Here is a 1,303-nt window from a genome sequence, read left to right on the forward strand (position 1 = left end):
TGAGCAGACATAGATACAGCAGGACAACAAATGAAAACAACTACTACAAACATGTACATGTATACACACACACACACACACACACACAGAGAGCATACATTGATCGTATTATACAGGTATATGTGCATGTATAATTAAAGGTACATACCGTACATTATACAGGTAAGGTAGGGTAGATACACACATACATCATAGTCGTGCTATGTTGACACAAACACAAGCAGTATACAAGTACATGTACATAGACAGACTGTACATGTACATGAACTACTCTAGTAAGTTTAATGAGGGTCACACACAGAAGCCATTGTAATGAAAGAGTGGTATCTAGTACACAAAGAGATAGCAACCACTGTAGAGTTTACAATAAAGAGAGGGAGGGAGGGAGAGGGAGGGAAAGAAAGAGACTCCCTCATCAATATATTATACTCTACACTTACTTATAAAGCTTCTTCTGTTCCTTAAGCTTCTCTTCCTTCCCCTCTCGATATTTCTTACCAGAATCATCAACTTCTTTGATACGATCAGCGAGCTCAGTCTCCTTCTCTTTAGCCTTGGCTTCAAGCTCAGAGCAGTCGTATTTGTATCTCTCATATAACGTATACTGTTTGAGTGCTGCCTCTTTTTTAAGCGAGAGATAGTGTTCAGCTTCATTCTTGGCACCTTCTAAAGAATCTTTTTCCTTTTCTACCGCTCTGGCACGATTTAACTGAGAGGGGGGGGGGAGAGAGAAAGAAAAAAGAGAGAAAGAGAAGACATATATGTAACAAAACATAGATGCATAGATACATCTTCATGTCTGATGTATACACAGCCATAAAAATGAGGGAGATTATGTCTCCTAATTATACCTTTTGTCCTCTAATCTCGTTAAGGTTTTCAACTTTATCCCACAGCTCAGCAATGGGTTCCTTATACTGACTGGTGCCAATGATATCCTCCAGAAACTCTAGCATACCCTCATCGTGTTCAGTGAGAGCTTTAGGCTTCATGAGAGCAATCTGCTCTACTTCACCCTAAGAAAAAGGAGAGAGAGAGGGGGAGAGAGAGACAAACAGAGAGAGAGAAAGAGAGAGACAGAGAGAGAGAGACAGAGAGAGAGAAAGAGAGAGAAAGAGAGAGACAGAGAGAAAGAGACAGAGAGACAGAGAGAGACAGAGAGAAAGAGAGAGACAGAGAGAGAGGGAGGGAGGGAGAATACATGTATTGTACATGTACATGCAAGAAGGTAAATGATAACAATCACACTATAAATACTGTTTTACTTGTAATATGAGGAATCTATTATGATCAAGGTCGATCC

At 40.1% G+C, this 1,303-nt stretch overlaps 1 protein-coding gene across 1 annotated transcript in view; it reads right to left on the bottom strand.

Annotated features, from left to right (window-relative positions):
- Positions 1 to 1,297, bottom strand: part of LOC100634263 (structural maintenance of chromosomes protein 4-like) — a 10,151-nt gene extending 8,854 nt beyond the window's left edge. The window contains exons 1-3 of the mRNA XM_019993436.1: positions 1,266 to 1,297; positions 852 to 1,016; positions 441 to 709 (exon numbers count right to left, since the gene is read on the bottom strand). Coding sequence (XP_019848995.1) covers positions 441 to 709; positions 852 to 992 — 410 coding nt within the window. The 5' untranslated portion in view covers positions 993 to 1,016; positions 1,266 to 1,297. The remainder of the gene's footprint in view (positions 1 to 440; positions 710 to 851; positions 1,017 to 1,265) is intronic.
- Positions 1,298 to 1,303: the final 6 nt, after the last annotated feature.

This window comes from Amphimedon queenslandica, unplaced genomic scaffold (assembly GCF_000090795.2).
Source record: "Amphimedon queenslandica unplaced genomic scaffold, v1.1 AMPQUscaffold_13495, whole genome shotgun sequence".
NCBI classification, from domain to species: domain Eukaryota; kingdom Metazoa; phylum Porifera; class Demospongiae; order Haplosclerida; family Niphatidae; genus Amphimedon; species Amphimedon queenslandica.